We start from the raw sequence: 23,655 nt of genomic DNA, 5'->3' as shown, positions 1-23,655 counted from the left end.
TAGGGCTGGGAAGGCTTCTCAGTGTTAGAGTGCTTGCCTTGCATGCATGAGGCCCTGGGTTCGATTCCTCAGCACCACATAAGCAGAAAAGGCTGGAAGCGGCACTGTGGCTTAAGTGGTAGAGCACTAGCCTTGAGCTGAAGAGCTGAGGGACAGCGTTCCAGGCCTAGAGTTCAAGCTCCACGACCAATCAAAAAAAAAAAGAAAAAAGAAAAGAAAAGAAAAGAAAAATTTAAGTAGGCCCAATTTCAATGAAAAAAATAGCTGCACATACCAGTACATGCCTATTATCTGAGCTACATAGGGGGGCATAAACTAGGAAGGATGCAGTTCAGGCTGGCCTCAGAAAGAAACATGACACCTACCTTGAAAAATAACTAAAATACAGAGGGCTGGGAGTGTGGTTCAAGTGGTAGAACCCCTACATACTAGATGCAAGGCCTTGGGTTCATCACCTACTACTGCCAAAATAAATCAGTTGTATTTCTCTTAACTAACAATGAGTAATATGAAATTTTGAGTGGGAAATGTAAGTTTTCAGTTTTACGGATGGAAGAATCCAGTGAAAATGTCATTTCTTCAGTCAGGCATTGCGTATTGCAGGCTGAGGATGCATCATGTCCCTGTGGCATCAGCAGATGCTGTTACTGTTCAAACCTCATTCATGAAGAGACAGAGGGAGAAGCAGTGAGAGAATGGGTAGTGGAGGTGTGGTCTGGTGATAGAACTGTAGCCCTATCTCCTGATATCCTGGGTGTGGAACAGAGGACAAAGTAGCTGAACCAGAATATCTAAATACCTAAGTACATGTGGTGATATCCAGTTATATTGCTCGTGCGACCCTCTTCTATGGGTGGCAATAATAGGAAGCTGAACTTGTTTCCAGTTAACCTACACAGTTAACCTTTGTTCTCAAGAACCTAACTTACTTCCCCTGGTTGACTCATCTTAACTTCCATCCACACCTTCTCATGAGGCCCTGCTCAGACCACTGATCATCTGATCTTTCCTCTTTACTTTTCAATCATAGCTACCTTTCTAGAGCTCTGAGCTCCTTAAAGCAGCTTTCCCTGTTGGAAATGTCTCCCTTCACCTAAATTGTCTGTTCTTAGTAAAATGGAAAGATTTCCTGTGATTAAAGGTTTGTCTCTACTGAAAAAAACATGATGTCACAGTGAGTAGGAGTACTATTCTGTAACCTAGTTAACTTTCTTTTTTTCTTTCTTTCTTTCTTTTTTTTTTTTTTTTTGTCAGTTCTGGGGCCTGAACTCTGGGCCTGGGCGCTGTTCCTCAGCTCTTCAGCACAGGGCTAGTGCTCTATCATTTGAGCCACAAAGCCACTTCCAGCTTTTTCTGGTTATGTGGTGCTGAGGAATCAAACCCAGGGCCTCATGCATGTGAGGCAAGCACTCTACCACTGAGCCACCTTCCCAGCCAAACTTAGCTTTCTATGTGGTAGATTTTTGTACAACAAATTTGGGGCAAATAACGCAGGCAATAGTCATAGAGCACAAGTTGCTGACACTATCCTAGAATTGCTGGGGACAGAAAGAACCCTCCTTCTTGGAGTACTGAGATCTATTCCTCCTCCCTGTCCTCCCCAAGTTTCTATACCTAGGACACAGAGGGTCACAAAAGGGTGGCCTATGCTGCGTTGACTCATGGCTGTTCTGGATCCAGGAAAGACCCTGCTGAGAAAGGTAGAACAGATTCTCTCACAGAACCATCTCTATGGCAGAAGTGAGTAACCAGGCTATAGCAACATTTGTGAACAATTAGAGGAACTCAGTGAACAATTAGAAGAAATGTGAGGAATGTGAAAGACAGCAGAAGGCTACCCAGGATTGCTCATGGCTCTATTTCTATTTCTGCATTAGAGAATTCTGGATGGCAGCCTCTCCTTTCAGTTAGTTTCATATATATATAAACATACTTGCACACATAGATACATATTTTTCCATACATACATATCTATATACATATGCACATGTATATAAGGAAAAACAAATTTATTTGCCATTTTAGTCAAAAGTAGGGAATTAGATCATCTCAAACCATTTCTACCTTACTCAGTATAGTGTCACGTGTAGGATGGAGAAACAAAAGCCTGGAGATAGTCTTTCTTCCTACATCAGGGCTCCTGCAGGTAACCCTTCGTCACACAACACTTGATTTCCTGGGGCAGTCTTATGGGGAGCCCCTGTTACATGGTGACAACCAACTGCTCTCCTGTTCTACAGATTACACAGAAATAAAATCATACAATGTGCTTCCTCTGTCTCTGATTTCTTTCTCTTATCATATTGTTTTGGGGTATTCATGAACCCTGCAGCCCAAATCACTACTTTATTTTGTTATTTGCTCATTTAGATCTCATTGTATGTGTAACTCACCATCAACTTACCCAATCATGAATTGATGTTCACTTGAGTTGTCTCCACCTTTTGGTGAGTGTGAATATTAACCTTGTGCACAAAACAATTAAGTACCAACTTTGAATTCATTTGGCTGCATAACTGGAGAGATATTGTTTGATAAAATGTTTCTGCTGTGAACGGACTTATTTTCTTTTAATAAAACTAGAAAAGGGTTTTCGGGGGGGGGGGGGGACAGCCATGGGGCTTGAACTCTGGGCTTGGGCTCTGTCCCTCAGCTCTTCAGCTCAAGGCTAGAGCTCTATCTCTTGAGCCACAATGCCACTCGATTTTTTTGGTGGTTTTATTGGTGATAAGAGACTCACAGTTTCCCCTGCTTGGGCTGGCTTTGAACCATGATCCTCAGATCTCAGCCTTCTGAGTAGCTAGGAATACAGGAATGAGCCATCAGTACCCAGTTTATTTTTGTTTTTGTTTTAACATGTATGCTAGTCCTGGAGCTTGAATTCATGGCCTGTGCACTGCCCCTTAGCTTTTTGCTTAAAGTAGCACTCTATTACTTGAACTACAACTCCATTTGTACCTTTTTGCTGGATAATTGGAGGTAAGTGTTTCACAGACTTTACTGCCCTGGCTGGGTTGGAACCATGATCCTCAGACCTCTGTAGCTAGGCATAAGCTACCAGCATCCAGTTATAAGGGGAGTTGTTAAAATTTCACAGAACAAAAAAAATCTTCAGTTAGAATGTGTTTAAAACTTGTGTGTACAGATACTAAGAATTTTGGAGTGTCCTTGAGCTGCTCATCTAACTTTCCACTCTGTCATCTTTATGACAGTGATTGTTCTTGTAGTGGTGAGATAGCCATGGCATTTCCAAGCATCCAAAAGGCCTTTAGAAGGAAGAGTTGGTCAATCTGTGTGTGTGTGTGTGTGTGTGTGTGTGTATGTGTGTGTGTGTATGTGTAATATATTCATATTCATGTTTTAATCCTAGGAGTTTGGAGAATAAGGCAAGATCAAGAGTTCCAGGCTAATCTGGGCTACATGGTGAGTTTGAGGCCAACCTGGGCTACATAGCAAGATCTCATTTTAAAAACTAACTAACAACAAATGCTGATGTTGTGCTACTAGGTCAGCCACATAGCAAAGAATTTACTGTTAGTCTCCTCAGTCTGGTTGAGAACAGAGAGTGTGCTGAATGCCCCCTGTGTTTCCAGAAAGGCCATTCTAGCTGACCAGCATACATGTAGCTCACATTGCAAAGCTTTCATGAGAAAGATGAGAAACAGGAGGAGGAGTGTGATGACCCCCTCAAAAAGAACATAAATTGTAAAATTAGAAACAGAACAAAATGATTGATTATTAAAAATTATTAAGAATAGGGCCAAACTTGAAAGTCAGGATCTCCCTGTAGAGAAAAAAACCTCCAGATTAGTCATTAAAAGAAAGAATTCCAAAGATAAAGGCTTGAAGTAAATTTGTGAGTTAAACACCGTGTTACTGGAATTCAGTAAATGACAGTGAAACACAGAAAGAGCCAGCAAACCTGAACAATGGCTTGATTTTGGCTGTGATAAATAAGAAATTTGGGGAAGGTGGCTCAGTGGTAGAGTGCTTGCCTTGCATGCATGAGGCCCTGGGTTTGATTCCTCAGCACCACATAAGCAGAAAAACCCGGAAGTGGCACTGTGGCTCAAGTGGTAGAGCAGTTGCCTTGAGGTGAAGAGCTGAGGGACAGTGCCCAGGCCCAAACTTCAAGCCCCACGTCCAACCAAAGAAAAAAAGAATGTTTGGAATTGGTTTGCTTATTGAGACTGTAATTGCTATTTCTCTAATTTGCTTATTTGCTGGGAAGAGTTGGGATAAGAAGTTTGTCTTGATGACCCATTGTCTTGGTTTTTGGAATAAATGGATTTGTAGTTACTAACTGCTAGCTCTGCTTCTGTTATTTGCTTCTTTGTGGATCACAAAATTACCACTGACCACCTGCGAGTGCCACCCCCAATCCCCACATGGATCTTGCCTTTAAATACCCTGGGCTATTTGAATTTACTACTGTTCTTCACTGTTCTGATATAGTGGGGAGCAGTCACCACAGCTAATAAAGATTCCAACCCTGATTGAGTGGGTATTGGTGACTCTTTCCCCAATCTGGCCCTGAGCAGTTGGGTTACTTCAGGAGGAGGAGGAGGAAGGGGAGGAGGAAGAGGAGGAGGAGGAGAAAAACTAGTCCTCTGGAAAACAAACATAAGAAGGACAAGGGAAAGGCCTATTGTTACAGTAATAGTGAACTCCCTTTTTAACAGTCTGCACAGCAAACTGCTTGCAGTCATCCAACTGCTCAAGGATAAGCCTACTTCTTTTTTTTATTATTGTTGTTGGTCTTGGTGCTTGAACTCTGGGCTTGGGCTCTGTGCCTCAGCTCTTCAGCTCAAGGGGAGTGCTTTACCACTTGAGGCACAGCACCATTTCCCTTTTTCTGGTGGTTAATTGGAGATCAAGAGTCTCAGGTATGCTACTGCCCAAGCTGGGTTTGAACCGCCATCCTCAAATCTCAGCCTCCTGAGTCGCTAGGATTACAGGGGTAAGCCACTGGCACCCTGTGAGCCTGCTTCATTTGCTCTCATTAGACTTCATTCTCAATTGTCATGTCCTTTGTCCTAGGGAAGAGATTTTGTTGATTGGCTAATTTTTCCTTTACTCATTCAAGTTACAGATTGACACAATTTAACACATGACAATGCTTGTGCTTTGCAGACAAGGTTTTGTGTAACTCACACACAGGCTCAATCCATTATTGCAGCCTGTCTTACTTCTGCTGCCCTTACTCAGCTCTCATTTTCTCCTAGAACCAAGCCCAGAGGTTTAAATCCCAATGATATATGACAAACAATCTATCCTTTGGACCATTAAATTTTATACATGTCACTATGTGAATAGTGGCCTTCTCTGGCTTTATTTGAGCTATGCCTTTATCTGGAGAAACTTCTAGTATAGTCACCCATCTTCTTTCCTGCTTCGCTGCTATGGGTGTCCCCTTTACTATTGAAACAGACAATGCTCCTGCCTATATTACTATTAAATTGTACACTGACCTCAATAAGTGGCTTATTAAACTCAGTAACCTTACACTCCAGTCCCAATTAAATAAAAAAAGGGGAGATAGATGTAGGTTACTGGACCCCCAAAGAACTGTTAGCAATGCCATTATATATTCTTAATTTTGAAAATTTGAATTTTCCATCCAATACTTCAGCAGCAGATAAACATTCAAAGGATCTGAAATAATTACAATCTTCATGTCAGTCTATATGGTGGAAAAATAACACAGATAATAACTGGAAACCCAGAACTGTAAAAGTATGGAGCTATGCTTGTGCTTGTGTGTCCACAGGTTCTTCAGACACCTGGCTGCCAGTTTGCGAACTGGCAAAAAGGAAGAGAAGATCACCCAACACCTAGAAACCTCTGGAGGAATCCATCAAGATGAAAAATTAAAAATTAGAGTTACATTTTACAATTGCTAACTGCTGGTTTTGCTTCTGTAAACTTGCTTGCGCTAGCACTAACCCGCTCCCTTTCTGGAAATAAGGAATTGAGTAAAGAGTCTTGGAGCCCAGATGCCGGCCCGGGACAAGGTCTGTGGTCATAAATAAAGAACAAACAAGTAAATTCCCCAAGTGGTCAAATGGGACCCAAGAATGGAACCCAAGAATGGGACCCAAGATAAGGACCCAAGATAAGGACCCAAGATAAGGACCACCTGGCAAGTCCAGCAAACTAGGCCAAATGTTAATCAATCACAAGCCTGTAACTAGGGGGTGAACGCTCCCCCTAGACTTGCCCTGAGCCAACTGTTTTACAAAGAGTGTTATAAACTTCCCCGAATAGTAAAAATGATTGCTGGAGTGTATAGTGACTTCTAAATGGGCCAATCCCAGGGACACCTGGTGTTATATGCTAATCTTGTGGTTTTTGCCTTTAAGAATGCCTGTAACCGCGGTTTGGGGCTCTCTCCTGTGCCAAGGCAGAGAGAAGCAAACGCTGAATAAACTCCTCTTGCTTGTTGCATCTACTGGTTTGGAGTCTTGGTCTCTGGGGCGCCCTCCCATAGACGAAAGTATCCCAGGAGTCTGGGGTCTTTCAAAGAGAATGAGGATAACTCAAGGCACCCGGAGAACAGCCAGAACCAGAACGGTGACCATTCCTACCTGGCAACAGATGAAACTTTCTCAAGAAGTTGAGAGACACTTAAAGGTCAATGGGCAGTCCCATGGTTTCCCTTATTTGCAATATCTAGTATAGGTATGAGTCAAGCGGAAAAGGTCAGATAATATGATGTTAGGAAAATGAACCCTTAAATATGTATTTTAATGTTTTCGTTTCTTTCATGCATGTGTTTCTAACGCATTTATAAGATTATTTCTTTGTTGCTTTGTATGTCCCTCCCCCACAGTGTAACCCCCGCTTTCACTATATTTGATGTCAGTATAACATGTGGAGGAGATGGGGACAAACAAGTCGTTTAAGGATTCAGGTGGACCTGTTGCAACAATGAGAAGTACAAAATGTCATGTCAAAACCAACTTTACAATGTCGGTGGGGGGGGGAGGGGGGTATAATTGGGTGGGGGGAGGGGGGAGGCTGGGAAGGGAGGTGAAGGGTAAACAAAGGAGGAGGCTGCAATGCTTGGTAAGAAATGTATGCATTATCCTGCCCATGTAATTGTAGCCCCTCTGTACAGTATGTTCTCAAATAAAATAAAATTAAATTAAAAAAAAAAAAAAAGGACAACGGGCAGGAAATTAGTGCAATGTCTTTGTAATGATGGCACTTATTCATACCTCTAGTGCCTCCTACACAGTACAAGCCTATGCTTGGCAGGTGCCAATGCTGGGTAAACTGTTGTACTTAAATTGTACCATGAAATGTAATAACCCATAAATGGGACCTGGGCAATCTCGGCCACATGATGGATGGTAGGGTCTGGCATCTTGTCTTCATGGTGGGAAAAGGTAAAGCCCCCATCTCTCAGGTGATGGGTGTGCCTGAATCCCTGGAGGCAAGAATGGGCACTTTGCTGACAGGTTATGAGACCTGTCAGTCCAGTGCCTGGGAGGTTATGAGACCTGTCATCCAGTGCCTGGGACTGGCAGTTTCCTGTGACCCTGCTCCCTGACCTGGCCCTAATTGGGCCTGGACCAGCTCAGGTGCCTTTGCACCATGCCACAGGTCTTCGTGTTCATGTCCTTTCCCCTGGCTCTTCTCTGGTCAATATGGCATCCCAATTCACCTCCATTGGAGTCCATCAAATAGTTACTAGCTTTTTAATATAAACTCCAAGATTTGATGATGAGGCTAGGCTTCAATTATAAAATGAAGAAACAGGGGAATCAGAAAGAGAGAGAGACAGAGACAGAGACAGAGACAGAGACAGAGACAGAGACAGAGGCAGACAGACAGACAGACAGACAGACAGACAGAGAGAACTTGTAGTAGAATCTAGTGTTAACACCAGGGCTCTGATGGAACAGTCTCTCCTGCTTCCCTCCCTGCAACAGTCAAGGGGTGGCAGCAAGACTCTGACTGCACCTCCATCCACAGGGGGCCACGGCTATTTCCTGAAAGAAAAGCCCACAAGCTAGTTCGGAGAGCTGGGCACTCTCAGTCTGGTCATCAGCTTTATTCTGTTACTCTTATCCTCTGGGTACCTGGAAAGCCTCCTGACTGGCCCTGCCACCCTAACCCACTAGGATTGGTCATTCAAGAGTCTTGTTCTGACCAATCCTAAGGCCTCCTCTATTGAGAGCTCTTCTCCCTTCCCTAAGCTCCTACTTCATATAATGTAGTATGTTTATACTTTGTGCCCAGCAGATACTGGCTAGCATAATTTGCTATTGTGCTTTGTCCCATTTCTCTTAGAAACCTGGGAATTCCCCAGGGTGACAGCAGAACATTCTCTATTCCCCTAATATGAGGGAGTATTGGCCTTCCAGGGGGCACAGAGGAGACTTAACAACAGTCAATCCCCGGGGGGCACATTGGCACAGAGGGACTGTATGGGAGAAACAGACTCCTGGTTGGGAAACACTCTTAGGCCATGGCCAGCTGTCACTGGATCTTGCAACCAGGTTGTAGTCAGTACAAGTCATGTTCAGTGCAAAGCAAGAATGATAGCAGTGCACATGAGGTAACTGTATGATGGGGGAAGGCTGTAGGTCACAGCAAGGTAGGTTAAGGGGAAACAGATAAAGGGAGAAAGAAGAAAGAATGACCAGAGGAAGCAGGAATGGGTTAGATGTACTTCTTGTATTTGAGGGAGAGACAAAGGCACTGGTTCAGGACTCTGTGAGGCAGCTAGCAGCTTCTCTGGGTATTCTTAGCCAGTAGGACTAGACTACCACAAAGGCAGAGATTGGACACATCCCTCCTATCTCCCACATTGGCCTGGAAGCTGCGTCAGAGCAAGGAATTCCTTTCTGATCATCAATTTATCATTGGAGGCTCAGGTCTGGTGTCAGCCTATTCTCTTCCATGTCTGTGTAAACTCAGGTATGGGGGTGATGCCCACTCTGGAGATGGTTACCTGGAGGACTCTACTTGCGGGTGGGTGGTAAGGGAGGACAGAGAGGCAGAGAGAGAAAGAGAGAGAAAAAGAGAGACTATAATCTAGATAGAGCCATCTTCCAGAGTCAAGCCACCACAGAATGTTCAGGCTGTGTTTGATCCCTAAGACTTTGACTCCATGGCTCAGTTTCCCAGGCTATCACCACTTATCATACACCCTGCCTGTCACACTCTGCCCTGTTACATGAGGTGTCACAGTCACACTCACTCTCTGATCTTCAGGACTGCTACCATATCCTCAAGATAGCCATAGTTGAGGTTTCGCCTCTAGCCACATACCTGTGCCTATACACAGGCCTGAGTTCTTTCTCACTCTACATTTCTCTCTCTCTCTCTATGTGTCTCTGTTTGTCTTTCCCTTTTTCTTTCTCTCTGTGTTGGATACAGGATAGGAGGGAAGGGTTGGAGTGAAAGGGAGGTCATGCGTATTCTGTGCATAGTATGGACAGATACATGTGGGAAACCTAGAGAACTGGCATGGACAACTGCATTGGCCTCTTTTCCAACAAGGGCCAGTCAGTGAAAGATGGTCAGCGCTGTCTCTCAGGGAGGAACACCATGGAACCGAGGCACCATGGTGGGTGGACCATGGCTTTCCCATTCTTCCTGTGTAACTGTCCCACTGCCCAACCTTCACCATGTTCCCAGCAAATCTCTAGGCTTGGACCTAGCCCTCACTGGGCCACTAGGTCTCCTCTCTTGTCCAGAAAGGAATTTCCCTAGTATCCTCTGAGGCCAAAGAGTGCCAAGGAGAGAGCAAGCAGCCTGTGGGAATGAAGCCTAGAAGAAAAGTGTGGGAGAAAGAACATAGAGGTGGTATTAGAGAGAACAGATTGCACTGAGCAAGAGGAAATGTTTGGTAGAGGTGACAATAAATTCTCTTTGGCCAACTATATGGCAGAGGTGACAGAATTTTCTCAGGGCAAGAACAGAGGTAGGGTAGGCGTTTGTAACATCCTTAGGCCCTGGTTAATTCCTGCCTGCCTCCACATTCTCTTATCTCCCTTCTATCACTCTCCTTGCTGGTGAGAGATGATTTGACAGCCAGCTGTTCTCACCTAGCCCTTGTTGGCAGTGGATAAAAGGTGTGTGGGATGTTGGTCACTCCTCAGCTTAGAGAGATACATACATAAAGATGTGGCCTATAGTGCCAAGTGAAGGGCTCTGAGTACAGCACCTAGTTGTGGCACACCAGCAGGCTCTGGAGAAGCCATCTTCTGTCCTGGCAGTACCACGCTCCAGTCTGCAGCCTCAGTCCTGGGAAAGTCTTCCCGGTATCTGAAACCAAAATGCCTGTGCCCTTGCTGCAAGAGAAGGTAAGCTTCCAAAAGTGCCTCTGTAGCCATGTTTGCAGCTCAGTTTGGACTTGTAGCACAGTAGTTGTTGGGTAAGAGAGTGAGAACATCTTGGAAGCCTCGGTCATCTCTTTAGTGTTGTATTGCTTTCCAGGATTTGGGGACAGAAACTCTAATTTCAGAATGTATGAGTGCATATCTGGTTATTATTGACATAAATTGGGAGTAGAGGATGCTTCATTTTAACAAGTCCATGTATGCAGACAATCCTTCTTTTCACGCTTTTCTTTTCTTTTCTTTCTTTTTTTTTTTTTTTTTTGCAAGCTGGTCTTGAACCCAGGGCCTGGGTACTATCCCCGTGCCTTTGTGCTTGATGCCACTTGAGCCACAGCTCTACTTCCAACTTTTTGCTGATTAATTAGAGATGAGTCTCACAGATTTTCCTATACAGGCTGGCTTCTAAGTGGAATCCTCAGAGCTCAGTATCCTGAGCAATAAGGATCACAAGTGTGAGCCAGCAGCACTTAGCTCAATTTTCAAATATCATAACTACAAAACTATAGGTCGAATTGGCTTTGATTGTTCCCTGAATTGGGGCTCTTCCATTCCTTAAAAAAGAAATTAAAGCTTCATTTGAGCAACTGCATAATCCTGAGTTTCATAAGGTAGGAATAAGAAACAATTTTTAAGAATAACCTGATTGAATGGAACCACAATAAACATAAGTATACAGGTAGTACTTTGTACAGTGATTTCATTTCTTTTGGATATATACCCAGAATGGAGATAAGTATACAGGTAGTACTTTGTACAGTGATTTCATTTCTTTTGGATATATACCCAGAATGGAGATAAGCTGGATCCTATGGTAGTTACTTTTTCAGATTATGTGGATGAATGTCTCCATACCATTTCCCATAGACACTGTACTAACATACTTTCCTATCAACATCATGATAGAGCTCATTGTTCTCTGTATTCTCCTTAGTGTTTGTTTTGGTTGATATGTTGATTGATAATTTTATTATTTTTGGATCATAGCTAATATTACTGAGATGAAAAGGAATCTCGATGTAGTTTTGATTTGCTTCACCCCAATAGGTCAATATATTGAGAACTTTTTCATATATTTATTGGTCATTTTTACTTTTGAAAAAGTGTTCATTTACATCATGTGACCAATTTTATTGGATTATTTATTCTTTTGTTGTTAAAGTTTTTGGGCTTCTTATATATACTAGCTATTAATTCTCTGAAAGATGAATAAATGGAAAATATTTCTTATTCTGTGGTATGTTTAATTACTTTGTAAACTCTTTCCTCTGCTGTATAGAATATTTTATTTTATTTATTCATTTATTATTTATTTTTATTGTAAAGGTGATATACAGAGGGGTTACAGTTACATAAATCAGGTTGTGAGTACATTTTTTTCTTTTTTGTCTGGTTATCAGAATTCTTTTTTATTGCCAAGGTGATGGACAGAGGAGTTACAATTACAAAAGTAAGATAATAAGTACATTTCTCATCAAATTTGTTTACCTTCCCGGGTGGGTAGAAGCAAATTTGTTACCCCTTCCCTCATGGATAGAAGCTTTTTAACTTGAAGCAAACTCATTTGTCAATTCTTGCTTTTGTTTCTAAGTTTAGAATATAATTCAGGAATCTTTGCATAGACCAATATCTTGAAGTATGTCCTTATGTGTACTTCTAATGAACCAGCACCGGGCTATTTCTCACTTTCTATAAAAATCAACACAGGACAGTCACAGGTGGCCCAAACCTGTAATCCTATCTCAGGAGGCTGAGATTGGAGGCTCACAGTTCAAAGCCAACCTGGCCAGGAAAAGTCTGATCTCCAGTGTACCACAAGAAAACCAGAAGTGGTACTATGGCTCAAAGTGGTAGAGTGCTAGCTTTGAGTGAAAAAAGCTCAGGCACAGATCCCAGGACCTGAGTTCAAGCTGCATGAATGACAGAGAAAACAAATTAAACCAAAAAAAAAAGAGAGAGATAGATTGGAATGTATCTTCAGTCTTACACATGAGGATATTCAGGTTTTTCAAAGTGGTTTCTTGAACAATTTTTCTTTTCTCAAGGCTATGCTTTTGACTGTCGATATGTGAGCTTCTTTCCAGGTCTTCTAGTCTATCCAATTCATCTAATGTTTACATGGCTCTATAGCATATTTTAATTAGCTCTTTCTTGCTCTTGCTATGAGATGCTTATCTCCAACAAACTACCAAAAAGCAGGAAGTGGAGCTGTGGCTCTATGGATAGAACACTTACCTTGAACAAAAAAAAAAAACTAAGGGATAGCACCCAGGCCCTGAGTTCAAGGCCCAGCACTAACAACAACAACTAAAACAAAACAAAAAGAGGTAAATGTAGGTGTTCTCAACCTAAGTTGCACCCTTTCGGGTTTTGAACAGCAGATCTTCTTGTCAAGCTTAATAGAGGGGAGGAATAAGGTGGGCTGAGGCGAAGTAGGGAATTCCCAGAATGGGAGTGCATAGTCTCCAAAATACAGCCTATTTCCACTTTCTGTTCCACAGAGTGTGTTTGTTATCATTATATAGAGTTTTCAGGTGTGTTATTGCCTCAGATACGGGATAGAAATGATAATAATGACAATAATAAATATTATGATAATACTACCAATAAGGACAGATAGTGACCATCCTTATTTATGTTGGTTAAAATTAGTTTGGGCAAGTTCTTGATTTTCTGTTTGAGTGGTCACATGAGGTCCTGTTGAAAGGCAGCTCTTCTGTTTCAGAAGCTTTTTGTTACCATACAGTTGATTGATCAAGGTCCTTTTGCCTCAGTATTATTGCATAAGTTTAGGGCAAAAGCCCAGGCTCCTAGGGTTCCAACAGAGTATATATACCATGACACCTACCCAAAATACCAGTCAGAGTCAGTATTAGAAAAAGGCAGAGAAAGGCAAGGGCAAAGAAAGGATTTTTAATCAATGTATCAACACTGGGAAGAACAGATAAAGGGCTTCAGTGGTACAAATATACTGGCAGTACTTCACAGATTTTATAGGAGAGGAAGACAAAGGCGATGTTTGTGTTGTACACAGCTAACAGAGAGGATAATCATAATTAGATTAGTGATGGGATGCATCTTTATCTTAATTTTGATTCTGCCCAGGGTTCTGGAGAAGCTAGTGTCACTGTCATCACTGGAGAAGAGCAATCTTGATGCCATAAGCTGGTTATCTCAGATTTGGTGTGCAGCCTCACCACCATAGGTAATTGCTCTCAGTTGGGGGTGATTTCATTATGAGGTGGTCTGTCCTGTAAGGCTTGTTGATGCTTGGGGGTAGTTTTGGTTCCTTGCCATGTAGATAGTGATCCAGCAATATGTGGTTCGTTGATCCAAAATCACTATGTAAAAGAGTGACTCAAGAGGAAAATAAAGATGCAAAATAGAGGTAAAGAAAGAAGAAAAGGAAGTTTGTCTTTCAGTAAATGGTACCCTCTTTCACTACTTCATCCTATTTAGAAGAATCTTTCTTTTGCTTAGAATATTCATGCTATCCTGGATGCAATGTGGCAGTTATCTTTATTATCAGATTGACTATTACAGTGGCACACTGTTTGTATATAGGGTTTGATACTAGCTGTAGCTTCAGGCATCTTCTGGGGTCTTGGAACACATTTCCTGTGCATGAGGAAGTAGAGTAGTGTAATTGCCACTGATGCTACTTTCTGTCTGGCCTAGTCAGATACCTGAAGTCTTCCTAGAGGACCCAGTCCTGTTTCTGTCACAATTTCTGCTCTTGATGAGGACTTGTTAGCCACTTGAACACCTAAAAGGTCACATGATCTCATATACCACAAACTAACCCTTGACATGAAGCCAGGAGTTCATAGGTGTATACAAGGTGCTGTGGATCTAACCCAGGGCCTGCTAGGCAAATGCTCTACCTTTGAGCTATATCATAATGTATTTTCATGTCACACTAACTTTGGACTCAAAGAAAAAAGCAAAACTAATATTGTTAGGTTTTTAAAAAGAGGTAACCAAGTAAGAACAGCACCACCCACATGGTATTTAGGTAAGGGGTAGATTTATTTAGTAGACCTGCTGGGACCAGGCAAGGTTGGCACTCCATGCGGCTGGCAAAAGAGAGAGTGTCTGGCCCCGAGTTAGGCCTTATATAGGGTAGGGCCTGGGCGGGGGGGGGGGGGGGTGGATGGGGTGGGGGTAATGTGTGTCTAGGAAGTGGGACCAGGTAAGAGGTGGGACCAGGTGGGAGAAAGGTGTGGCCACATCAGAGTAAGATGTGACCTCAGCGGATGCAGATGTGACCTCTTCCAGGTAACACAGGTACTGGGCGAGGTCTGTTCACCGTCCAGGAATGGACCTTACAAATATGTCATGGGGTAAGTGCAAAAATGAACAGAGTTCAACAGAACTTACAACTCTTGAGGTTCACTGAAAAGAACAGGACATCTCAGTGTGACCAACAGCCTTTTCTGCATCCCTCAGCATTTCCCAAATGAAATCACTTCACTATGTTTTTCTGAAGTTGTTTATCAGTTTATAGGATTTACAACATATACTTTGTCATACTTTTTATTTTTTAAAGGAATTCAAGTGGGAAGTCATTTCTCATTGAAAACATGAATCTGAATTGTGAAGTAAGCTTATTTGGGTACAGCAGAGTCTAACCACTGGTAAATGGAAACCAGAGTAGCCAAAGGAGCAAACTAAGCTTTAGTAGACTTGCAACAAATACAAGTATATAGAAACACATTAAATATTCTATGCTTCTGTTGGGACAATAACTATGACTTTTTGAGGTGTCAGGGGAGTCGTAAGGGGGGAGGAGATGAGGCTAATAACTGGGTTTGTTTTCAGGTCCTTGCTAGGAATGTGTCCTACCACTTCAGGAGCTCCACTATTCCAGCCATGTCTTCAGTTCAGGCTTGTGTTGGATACAAATTATGTGCCAGGTAGAAATAAGACAATATCTGAAAGTTAATTCACACTGTCATTATCAGAAAACTACAGCGAAACATCTAGTATTTAATTCAATAAAACATCCCATTTTTTTCTGCATAAAAGTTTGACAATGCTACTATGACAAACATTCTTAATAGATTTTGTCCTTTACTATTCTGCAATGGCTGTCTTTGCACTTCATGTATATGTAACATTTTGATGAAAAGAAATGGACAATCTTAGGTGCCATTTCAAGTACTTCCAAGTAATGTGCAGGTTTTTAAATAGGTGAATACTATGTTAATAATATTTTTTTAACTGGGAAGCAAATAATTGATGCAGGACTACCTAAATATCTGTTTCACATCCAACACATTTTAGGTAAATAAGAGAGCTAACGTGTTTATTAACATTCATTCCAAGTGAAGTAAGTTACTGCTTTTAGACACTGTAGAAATTAGAAAACAGTGAACATTTTTAATGCCTGTCATGTTTTATGTAAATTGCACATTGTACTTTGGAGCAACTGGTGTGCCTGAGACAAGAAATCCTTGGGCTTCCAGAAATTTGTCAGCCTGAGAAGCACAGACCTTGTCTCAAAAAGAGGGTTGGGGTAGAGCCCTTGCTTAGTGTACTCTACTCAACAAAAAAACATGGTTTGGGTTTGGAAGTGTTTAAGTCTTGTCAATCCAGTCAGTTCTTGCACAGAAAAAATATTTCTAGGAGTTATGGTGTGACATCCTGAACTTACTTTGATAGCACATGTCAGTAAACAACTTGCACTTTCCTGTCTGGTGTTTGTTCACTATGTTGATGCAGTACCATCAATTAATCTTACATTCCTGAACTTTTTTGTGTGTGGGTCTTTCGGTTTGAAATCTGTGCCTGGGTGCTGTTCCTATCCCTCAGCTTTTTAGCTCAAGGTTAGCACTCTTCCACTTGAACCACAGCTCCACTTTCAGTTTTCTAAGTGGTTTATTAGAGATAAGAGTGTCACAGTCTTTCTGCCAGGGATGGCTTTGAACCCAAATCCTCAGATCTCAGCCTTCTAAGTAGCTAGGATTACAGGCTTGAGCCACCACTGCATGGTTCCATTCCTGAACTTTTAATAGAAGCCTTTGGAACTGGGAAGGTGGCTTAGTGGCAGAGTGCTTGCCTTGAGCTAAGAGCTGAGGGACAGTGCCCAGGCCCAGAGTTCAGGCCCTATGACAAAAAAAAAAAAAAAAAAAAAAGAAGAAGAAGCCTTTGAAATGTAGTTCTCCTAACTGGAGCACAGTTCTCCTAACTGGGACACAGTAGGAATTTTGGTTCAGTGTCCATGAACTCCTATGTTGATTTGCTTTTGTAAGTCTGGAATGGGCTGCCTGTTGGCCACCATTTTTAGGTTAGATGAAGGACATTCATTGAAAGTGGATAAATAGAGTTGTACTCAGGGAACAACTTCTTAAGGTCTTGCTGAGAACAGATCTTACCACTTAAGATTATAGCATTAAGTCAATTTATGATCAGAAGCAGACTAGCCCAATTATGTCAACTTTTTAAAGGCTGTAATGGCTATGTCCTATTAAGACATATATACTAAGCTTGGGGATGGGGGCTCACATCTATACTCCTCCATATTTAGGAGGCTGAGATCTGAGGATCATGGTTCAAAGCCAACTGGAGCTGCAAAGTCTGAGACTTTTATCTATAATTAACCACTCAAAATTCAGAAGTGGCACTGTGGCTCCAACTGGTAGAGTGCTGCTAGCCTTGAGCAAAAAGAGCTCAGGTCAGCCCTCAGGCCCAAGTTCAAGGCCCACATGTGACCAGAAAAAAGAAAAAATAAGATCTTAATCACTGACTTTTTTTTTTTGTCAGTCGTGGGGGCTGAACTCTGGGCATGGGTGTTGTCCCTTAGCTCTTTAGCTCAAGGCTAGAGCTCTACCACTTAAGCCACAGCACCACTTCTGGCTTTTTTCTGCTTATGTGGTGCTGAGTGAGGCATTGAACCTAGAGTATGTGAGGCAAGCACTCTCCCACTAAGCCAACTTCCCAGCCCTTAATTTCTGATTTTCGAGGAAGGTATTAGCCTCACAGAAGTAATGAAAAGACATGTTGGTGCTTAGGATTTGTTAGGGTTTCTTACTGGTAAGATTTATAGACAAAATCATATGCCTTTTGATACCATTTTAGGATTGACATATTTCCTTAACTTGCCAGTGCTTAATGTTTTGAGAATATTGAAGTAGCTGATCCTTAATCATCCTGTTTTACCAGGATGCGACTGTTTGTTGTGCCCAGGTCACAGGACCCCCACCAAGAAGACCACTGAAAGTCAGGCTTTACAGCTGTTTTAAGGTTTTATTTAGACGGGCTACAACTCAGGCCTCGTCCTACACTCCGACACAGTGGAGCCCAGGAGAGCCCGGAGCTAAACATTAGCAGGGCTTATAAAGGCACACAACCAACCAGGTGTTTGGATTACCACCATGTGTTGCTCTGCTAGATTGCTGGTAAACAAGCAACAAGTGGTCACGGCCTCAAAAATAACTCTTCATTTCCACCCCTTGACTTATGGTCCTGAGACACAATCTTGTGGCTCCGGCCCAAAACTAAACTCCAACAGCTCTCTATCTTGATCGAGTTCTTTTCTAGTCCCTTTCTGACCTTAGCTATACTATTAAACAACAATACCAATAACAATCAGTTCATTTTTCTTTTCTTGAAGCGTACACGGAGTGGTTGGGTAGGGTGCTTGGAGACTTCCCATGTTTCTCCATGGTCGTCCAGGGCAAAGGGGTCAGCGGTCTTGCGTGGGAGCAGTGGATCCAAGCAGCAATGCCATCCACCTTAAGGGCAGTGGGTGTAGCCAGTAGCACCATGTAAGGTCCCTTACACTGTGGTTCCAGAGATCTCAAGTTGTGCCTTTGAACAACCACCCAGTCCCCTTGTTTAAACGAATAGGGGGTAGGAATAGAAGAAGAATCATATAATGCTCTAAGCTGGGGCCACACATTTTTGTGGACAAGCTGTTGATAGCCAAGTTTACATAGAAATTCAGTATCACTCAAATCAGCAAGCAATTTTGTCCCAAGGTGACTGCTGTGCCCGCGTACCTTTTTCCATCTCGAATGAAACTGCTGCCATCTGTGAACCAGGTATACTCAGCATGTGATAGTGGCGAGTCCAACAAGTCTGGCCTCTTTTCCTTGGCCCGGTCTCTCTTTTCATGCTCAATTTCACATTCTCTGTCCTTCCTTTCCTGTCTTTGCTCCTCTGTCTCTTTCTTATTGTAAACCTTTTCCACCACAGCTACTAGATCCCTAATAGACTTTTCACCAAGTCTGTCTAGAGCCTGCAACTTTCGCTTTATGTCTGGTGCAGCTTGATTTATATAGGCAAACCTAATCATCTGAGCTGACTCTTGGGTCTCAAGATCATACAGGGTATATTGACTAAAAGCTTCCATGAGCCGCTCAAGATATGCTGCCAGACTTTCACTTCCTCCCTGTCTAACATCATAAACTTTGGCCATATTAGTAGGTCGGCCAGCCACCGCTTTGAGATCTGCCAACAGAGCCTGGTGGTAGATGAGGAGTCGCTCCCTACCTTCAACCATATTGTAGTCCCATGTTGGTCGGATCTCAGGAAAATAGGCAGCGATCAGGGCAGGATCCGTGATGGGCACTTCTATGCGGCCAGGGATGTTTCCGGGCTGCCTCTTAGATATGGTCTCTCTCTTTGGTGGTGAAAAGGACCTGTAAAAGCTGACTGCAATCATCCCAAGTAGGCTGATGAGTAAAGAGAATAGTTTCAAGCAAACAAATTAAATCCTGGGGTTTCTCAGAAAAGGGGGCATTTTGGGTGCAACAATTGTATAGATCACTGGTAGAAAATGGCCAATATTGGAGTTGCTGTTGGCCATCCCCATCCACAGGACCTATGGCGCGTAAGGGAAAGACAGCTGCATTAGAAGGGGGGCTGATCCCACAGCGTCATTGAGTGACTGGCCCCTCAGAAACTTTAAGGGCAGGTGCCAAGGGTTTGGCTGCTGGCTCTATAGCTCCCTCCTCCTCTTGATCATTCTCAGGTTCTGCAGAAGGAACCTGGAAGGGGAGTATGGAGGAGGAAACATTTCTTCTTCCAAGTTACCTCCCTGAAAAACAGGGGGGTACAATTTATTTTCCTCTTTCTTAGTTTCTTTTTGTAAGTCTAGGGGGCTAGATGGAGTGTTGCCTGTGGTTTCCAGTCCTGTCAGTCATACAGTCCAAAAAAAGTAATAAACAGTACAAACAAAACACACGCAGGCCTGACAGTTACGAAGTGGAGATCTCCCGAGTTGGTCTGCTGACTCCTGTCACGGCGGAGTTCCACACCGACCCATGCCCCACAGCAGAAGGAGCAGACCCACAGTGGGCAAGTTGGGCCTCGGTTAGGAGGTCCTCTTGGTCAGTTCTGGCCCAACACGGAACCAACCCACACCCCACAATTCTCACAGCGGGGTTCTAAGGACGCCCCCACAATACACACCGCAGGGTTCCAAGGACCCCCGCCCTCACAAGAGGATCTGGGATGTCTCCCAGTTACTCCAGGGTTGTCGTGCAAGCACGACTGCTTCAACAACCCTTTACACAATACGAATTGGAGCAGCCATCCTCACAAAGAAGTAGCTTTTAAACATTCTCTTACTGAAACTAATTAAGAGCCAAGGTTACATCTGACAAACTTACAAGAATCCTCACTCCTTTTTGTGGGCCTATTGGGAACTGTTACAAAAAAAAACAAAAACCAAAACCAAAAACCAAAAACCTATAATAACAAACTGAAATAGGAATTAATCAGTTATTTTGGTAATCTTAATTTTTCCTTTCTGCACTTTGAGGTAAATGTTTAGAACAATTTCATTTTTAAACTTTATATACAGAAAACCATTCCTAAGTTGTAAGCCTCCTATTAATCTGTTTTAAATACTCTATACTTTAATTTTTAGTTGCACTTTGAAAAATCCCTTGAACTCTTGAGGCTAGGTGTTACTCATTCCTCTTGGCTGCTTGTTTTAAAACAGATACACATTAAAACTTTTAAACTCAAATGATAATTTTTCCTTAATTCAAGAATTACAATCAACATCACTGTACCAAGAAGCTAAATTTAACACATTTATGCCTTAAAAAGAAAACATCCAATTGCAAAATATCATTGAGAGCAAATCACTACACAGATAAACTTTTTCTGACCCTCTTTTTAAGGCCTTCTTAATTTTAATTATAACACATCCAATGGGGCAGTTTTAGTAATGCTAATCAGATCATCACATCACTCATTTTTACCATCATGTTTCCAGTGTCTATCTGCGGGAAAAGAGATGGAATAAAGATGGGCCACATGGCCCCTCCTGTGGAATGGGCACACACCCAATCCAACTCTTTAGGGTTAGATGAACTGCGTTTGTGCCAGCTTGCCCTCTTTTACCATGCGTGGACTCCTCCCAGAGCCTGTCCCACCATGCATGACCAGCTGAACTGCACTTCTGCCTCTTCACCCTTCACTCCTAAAGATAGGTCATCTGTTGGCTTCTAAGTTTCTCCTTTTTGTTAAGCCAGATATCTTGATTACAGTGTAAACAGCTTTATGCACTCTAAAATATCAGATTTTCTAATTTCAAGTTAAAGAATCCTTAAAAAGCTATTTAAAACAATGTAAAAATTCTTTAAAAAAATTTTTGGTAATGTCCAAACCTCATAACCTTTTGAATTTTAAACTTAAACTCACCCAATTGTTACAACATGCTGACAATTTTTATCTTGAACATGTTCACAAATAAATACAAAACACACACACAGATCATAAAGTGAGGAAAATTCAAAACAGTTGTACATACATTTTCTAAAGTTTTCAAACAAAAATTTAAGACAATTTTTCTTTTAAACTAAATACCTTTGTTGAGCTTCATTTTCCCAGGGCTTGCTTTTAGCAAGGCACTTCACCAATTGGTCTTTTGAATCCCTTCTGTTGGAGGTAGGTTGGGGGGGGAAGGGGGATCACCTGAAACTAAACTGGCTTGATTTTTATCCAATTTTAGACAAGAGCACTTTACATTGTCAGGACTAGCTGAAAAAGTCAAAACCAGGCACACAGCCTTCTCTGTGACTGAGCCCAGCTGGAGGCTGGAACTTTTATTCCCTCAGAGATGTTCAAATAAATAACAAAAACACAAAAACCAAAAATCCACATTTAAAATTGGTACCAATTCTAAAACAGAATTAGACAACAATCAAAGGCTGATTTTATCCCTACCAGAACTCTGTGCCATTCTCACTCAGCAAGCTAAATCCAGAGTCTGCTGAGTGAGCCTGCCACTCTCATCCAGTACTTCCCTACCTCAGGAAACATAAAACAGAGAACAATCAGGTCTCAGTGAATGGGATGACATCTCACCAATATTTGTTGATCCAGAGGCTTTCCAAGGCAGAAGGGAAGTCTCAGTCATTTTGGGGCAAGGGAAATAAGTCCCTAGGGGCCATCCTCTCAGACTGGCATATTCTCCCTCGTACTCAGACCCCCCCCCCTGGGTCAAGGCCTAAGGCTAAGATAAACCCCAAATGACAAACAGAGCACTCCATACAAAGACACAACTTACAAAGTCATGCTGCAGCGTTGTATGTTGCCAACCAGATAGTGCCAGGCAACAGATGGAGAGTTTCCCAAAAGACGGAAAACTTCCCAATACAGTTAGAAAATTTCCAAAAAAATGTGTGCACTAAACATCAATTACCCAGAGGGGTCTGGGGATATCTCCTCACAGACCCGGTTGGCAGTCTTATAGCTTGTCCACCAAGACTACTTGCCAACTAGGACACAGACCCGGTGGGAAACCAGAATTACAGGCACAGAACCTGCAGGCAACTAAATATAGAGAATGGCAATGCTTTGACTTACCAGCTGGGTTTTTTGCGACTCTGTGGTGGGGCATCTGGAGGATCTTATGAGGGGGATCCTGGACGAGCCCCCAGAAATGTTGCATGGACTCAGGACCCCGAAAGACCACCAGAGACCACGATCAAGGCAAACAGCAAAAGAGTAATTTCTTTGCAAGCTGGAGCTTGGTCCTTAGCGCACTCAGTAACTGGTGACACTAAGAGGCCCGGAGCACAAAATCAGCACAGTTTTTATAGTATCGAACAAACAAGTTTAAGGAATCTCCACACAAGCAGTTACATGATTGGTTTGAGTCCACCCTAACTGCACTGCCCTTTTTCTGAATTATTGGTGCATGTTTGATGGCTCGATGGTTGCAAAACCGTTATGTTGCATTCCTGGAACACTTGGGCAATTGTTCTGTTTCTTAAGGGTGGGCAGGGTTGATGGCAGCTGACAATTGTTTTTTTCTCTCTCTTGGGTTTACTCTGAGGGCAGCCTATCCCAAGATGTTGGGGTTAATCTCAAAGTGGAGTTACTTTAGCTCTTCACAGGGATCCCTACATTCTAAGTTTCCTGATTCAGGGTGACTTGTGGGCAAGAAAAGAGTTAAGGGCTTCAGCATATTTGATGTGCTGCCATCTGTGGGTGAAAATGTGAATTATAACTTGAGCAGTTGATTCATCAACTTTTCTTTCACAAAGTTTAAAGAAAATGCAGTGAGTCAGACACTTGAGTTCTACTCCTTCACCTTGTGGTTTTACCACCATCTACCTGTACAATTTTGAGAGACTTCCTCTTTTAATCTTGTCTCCTAACAAGGTCTGTGCCTCTATTGTAACCTAACCACAGCTGCTGCACAGAACGTAGTGCTAATGAAGCTGGATAGATGAGGGAAAATGAGGTATGGTTAGCTAACAGCAAATATAGAAAATATTCCTTAATGTATTTCCCTTAAGATTAAGGGAACAAAAGTCATTTTGGGGGAAATGAAGCAGGATAACTTATGGAAACTGAGGCCTGGTGTAGGCAACTCAGAAATATGGTATCTAGAAACTTAGATATGCTATCTTTGCTTCAAAGAGAGGCAACTGAATGCATTCTTTCCTAAGGTATGCATTTCTCACCCAAGAATTCACAACTGACTGACAGGATGCCCCAAAATGCAGATAGCAGGATGTTTCCTCCTTTCAAGGATAAGGATCTGTTTTTTGGCAGGATCCATTCTCATCTGGAAACTCAGAGAATAACACCAGGTGTAGTTAAAACAAAAACAAAGCACCTGGCTTTGCATAACTTAAAGCCAGACCCCCTGTCTTTACCCTATTAGTACCCAACAGATCAAGAAGCTGTGTGTCTCTCTGGGTGTCTCCTTGTGTGTGTCTGTGTCTTTGTGTCCCTATGAGAGTATCCACACTCTGCTAGAGTGTGTCCCTGCCTTTCTTTTTTTCTGCTTTTTTGTGTTTCCCTGCTTGTTTACTTAATAAAGCTCTGCCAA

General features: G+C 42.4%; 2 protein-coding genes across 2 annotated transcripts in view; one reads left to right on the top strand and one right to left on the bottom strand.

Moving 5' to 3' along the window:
* The first annotated feature begins 10,208 nt into the window (after positions 1–10,208).
* The window catches only part of LOC138807932 (acyl-CoA desaturase 1-like), a 33,958-nt gene continuing 20,511 nt past the window's right edge, over positions 10,209–23,655 (top strand). The window contains exon 1 of the mRNA XM_069993800.1: positions 10,209–10,319. Within this exon, the coding sequence (XP_069849901.1) occupies positions 10,293–10,319 (27 nt within the window). The 5' untranslated portion in view covers positions 10,209–10,292. The remainder of the gene's footprint in view (positions 10,320–23,655) is intronic.
* Positions 18,307–22,362, bottom strand: LOC138807718 (uncharacterized). The gene is made up of 2 exons (XM_069993504.1): positions 22,179–22,362; positions 18,307–19,010 (listed from the first exon to the last, which is right to left on the bottom strand). The coding sequence occupies exons 1-2, from the start codon at positions 22,261–22,263 to the stop codon at positions 18,307–18,309; spliced, it is 789 nt and encodes a 262-aa protein (XP_069849605.1). The 5' UTR covers positions 22,264–22,362.

The sequence above is a fragment of the Dipodomys merriami genome, unplaced genomic scaffold (genome assembly GCF_024711535.1).
Source record: "Dipodomys merriami isolate MVZ:Mamm:240054 unplaced genomic scaffold, mDipMer1.0.p SCAF_102, whole genome shotgun sequence".
Taxonomy (NCBI): domain Eukaryota; kingdom Metazoa; phylum Chordata; class Mammalia; order Rodentia; family Heteromyidae; genus Dipodomys; species Dipodomys merriami.
The sequence above is the reverse complement of the archived record's forward strand: the minus strand, read 5'-3'. Positions and strand labels throughout refer to the sequence as shown.

What these genes read in the sequence shown, in the direction of transcription:
- LOC138807718 (XM_069993504.1), bottom strand. Translation starts at nt 22,263, where the DNA reads ATGCAACATTTCTGGGGGCTCGTCCAGGATCCCCCTCATAAGATCCTC. An exon ending in AGTCGCAAAAAACCCAGCTG is followed by an intron (nt 19,011 to 22,178) that starts GTAAGTCAAAGC and finishes GGATGATTGCAG; the next exon opens with TCAGCTTTTACAGGTCCTTT.